The sequence below is a fragment of the Corvus brachyrhynchos genome, unplaced genomic scaffold, assembly GCF_000691975.1.
Source record: "Corvus brachyrhynchos isolate BGI_N302 unplaced genomic scaffold, ASM69197v1 scaffold26, whole genome shotgun sequence".
NCBI lineage: Eukaryota > Metazoa > Chordata > Aves > Passeriformes > Corvidae > Corvus > Corvus brachyrhynchos.
Window position 1 is genome coordinate 4,150,880 of NW_008239324.1, and position 2,997 is coordinate 4,153,876.

General features: G+C 59.1%; 1 protein-coding gene across 1 annotated transcript in view; it reads right to left on the reverse strand.

The window, feature by feature from the left end:
• The window catches only part of MMP15 (matrix metallopeptidase 15), a 4,047-nt gene extending 1,884 nt beyond the window's left edge, over nt 1-2,163 (reverse strand). Inside the window, exons 1-6 of the mRNA XM_017741057.1 lie at nt 1,995-2,163; nt 1,619-1,741; nt 1,202-1,509; nt 811-972; nt 466-689; nt 135-335 (exon numbers count right to left, since the gene is read on the reverse strand). Coding sequence (XP_017596546.1) covers nt 135-335; nt 466-689; nt 811-972; nt 1,202-1,509; nt 1,619-1,741; nt 1,995-2,098 — 1,122 coding nt within the window. The 5' untranslated portion in view covers nt 2,099-2,163. The remainder of the gene's footprint in view (nt 1-134; nt 336-465; nt 690-810; nt 973-1,201; nt 1,510-1,618; nt 1,742-1,994) is intronic.
• Nucleotides 2,164-2,997: the final 834 nt, after the last annotated feature.

Consider the following 2,997-nt stretch of genomic DNA (forward strand, 5'->3'; position numbering starts at 1 on the left):
CTACTGTGGCAGGTGCCCCGATGGATAGGGATAGTGGCAGATGCCTGTGGCCACCCCAACCCCTTGGGATCACGCAGCAGCTCTGGCTGGGGAGGTGTGTCAGGATGGGATGAAGCCAAACAGCTCTCAGCAGCTTTGTGGGGGGCACTGGGGTCTTGCTTCCACCTCAGCCCTCCCATCCAGCTTCCCTGCTCACCTTTAAAGAAGACGAACCTCCCATCATGCCTCTCGTAGGCAGCATCAATGTCCCCAGGGAGGCCCCGCCAGAAGTGTCCGATGGGCATGGGGTAGTTGTCCAGCACCCGGTTGTGCCGGACCCTCCAGAACCACCGGCCCTGGAGAGAAACAGGGTGTTGGCAGAGGATGGGGAGGACACAGGGATACAGTCACCTTGCTGAGGGGTCCTCCCACCCATGGACCCACTACATCCCCAAGGAAGGGGCAGGAGGGAGTCCTGGCAGGTACCTTGAACACAAACATCTCCCCACGCAGCACCGCCACCGTGTCAAAGTCCCCATCGCAGATGTCAGGGCCATACTGGTCAGGTCGGTCTGGGCTGCCAGGTTTGGGTGGTTGCTCTGGTTTTCCCGGAGAGGGAGGTTTAGGGGGTCTCTGGTCTGGCCTGCCAGGTCTCCGGGGTGTCACAGTGGGCAAAGGCTTGGTGGGCTGAGGGTGCCCATCTGCGGTACCTGGATTGGGCAGGTGAGAGAAGGGATGTGGTGATGCAGAACAGCAGCACCTGTACTTCAGTTTCCCCACACACATGTCCAGAATCCCACCTCTGAGCTGATTCCCCAACCAGCTCCTCACCGTAGAGCTGCTGGATGCCCTTGAGGTCATCCTCGGGCAGCTGGAAGTTCTCCGTGTCCATCCACTGGTAGAAGGGGGCCATGATAGCGCTGGGGTTGCTGGAGTGCTCCAAGCCCAGCGAGTGCCCCAGCTCGTGCACGGCCACCAGGAAAAGGTTGTTCCCTGCATGGAAAGGCACCATCAGCAAGAAGGGGTGGAGGACATAACACATAAGGTGGACCCCCGGACCCAGCACCCTGCAACACGGGTGCTCCAGTGGGATCTGCCTGCATCACCCATGGTGGACCTGCTTTCCCTGCCACACCAGCACAGCCCCTCCCTGCCCCTTCCAGCCCAGAAGGCCACCAGGCTCCTCTGGTCACCTTTACCACCTCCTTGGTCCTCAACTCACCAGACACATCTGCATTCTCCAGCGTCCAGGGCTCATCCAAGTCGAAATGCGTGTCCCCCCCCATGCCAGGGCCGGGAAAATAGGCGTGAGCCAAAAATCCCCCAAGGCCATCAAAGGGAGAGCTGTCTCCATGGAATCCAGAGGCAAAGAGCACCATGATGTCAGCCTCCTTCTTCCTCTTCTGCCGGATGTCCTCATAGGCCACCTCCCGGAAAACCAGCGGCGTGGCTTGCTCCCACACCCGGAAAGCTCGTCGGACAGCCTCGTACGAGTGGTACCGACCCAGCTTCTCCGTGTAGTTTTGGATGCTGGGGATACAGAACTCACTAGGGAAGGCCTGGAGCAGCACTCACTCCCTGAGGGGATTCATGGCTCTCCATAGGCTGGGGGAAGGGAATCCATGGCAGTGTTGGGTACCTGAAGGTGAGGTGGCTCTGGCTCCAGCGCCGCCCTGTCAGCGCGTACCGCTTCCGACGCATGTTGGACTTCATCCGTGCTCCAAACTGATCTGGGACCCCACAGCGGGGACGTTTCATCCACCTGCCAGGAGGACACCGAGCCAGGGCTCAGCCCCCCACAGCCAAGGTCCCTGAGGTGTTACAGCACCCACAGACAGCAGGGACAGTGTTCTGGCTGCAGAGGTGCAGCCCCCAAAAGGGGAGAAGCAGCTCCCAGGGGGGACAGCACCCACTTTTCCAGGTGCAGGCAGAGCCCTGGGGCTGTCAGAGAAAACCACAGAGCCCAGGAGTGGAGCTGCCATCTGCTCGAGCAAGGGAACAATGGAGAAACTCACGCCTTGGTCTCCTCGTCCAGGACACCGGTGACGGTGATGCCATAGAACTTCTGCATCTCGGCAAGCGCCGCGGAGAAGGTCTCGGCCGAGCGCATGGTGGACATCCGGCGGCTGGGCTGCGGCAGGTATCCGTAGAGCCGCAGCCATGCCTGTGCCGGAGAGCCGAGCGTCACCCCGGCACGGAACAGCCCCACGGCGGCACCTGGCGCTCCCCAGCACCCAAGGGGGAAGGATCCGTCCCCCTGCCCGACTGTACCCCAGCCCTGTGTCCCGTCACAGGGGTCACTGCCAGCTGCCAGTGGCAAATGCCACCCCCGAGCAGGCAGCGGCAGGGCAGCAGGGCACAGGGTCCCTGCCCTGCCCTGAACGGGAAGGGGGGGATCCGGTGATCTTGGGGGGCTGCTGCCGGATGCCCTGACTCCAGGGACAAGGCAGCTGGCAGGCGGCCAGGCTGCCTGCAGGCTGCCCGTCCCTGTCCTCCTCCGGAGGCGTCCCCTGGGAGCTGCTGACGGATGTGAAGCCTGGGACCCCCACCCCGGCCTGCACCCACAAAGGGGCTTCTGTCCTGCAGGGCTGCAGCCCCAGGGTGGGGGGCAGGAGGGTGTTGGGGCGCGCCAGGGCTCTTCCTTCCTGCCCCAGCCTCCGCCTCCTCTTGTCTGCTTTAATTGCATTTTATTTTTATCTTTATTATTACTCTTTTGTAACTTTCTTTTTTCCTTTTATTCTTTATTTTTATCTTCCAAATTAGGGGGGTTTTCCTTTTAATCTTTAAAACTTTTTTCTGAATTCCTTCCAATTCTTTTTCCTTTTCCAAGTCTTATTCCTCTTCCAAGTCTTTTTCCTTTTCCAATTTTTCTTCTCCAGCTTCTCCAATCATTTTCCTATCCCAATTCTTTTCCTACCCCTTTTTATCTCAAAAACGGCTTAACAATTTAATTTCTAAAAACATTAAATCTATTAATTTCTTTTACCCCCTTTCCCTTTCCCCCAGCAGGGTGGTGGA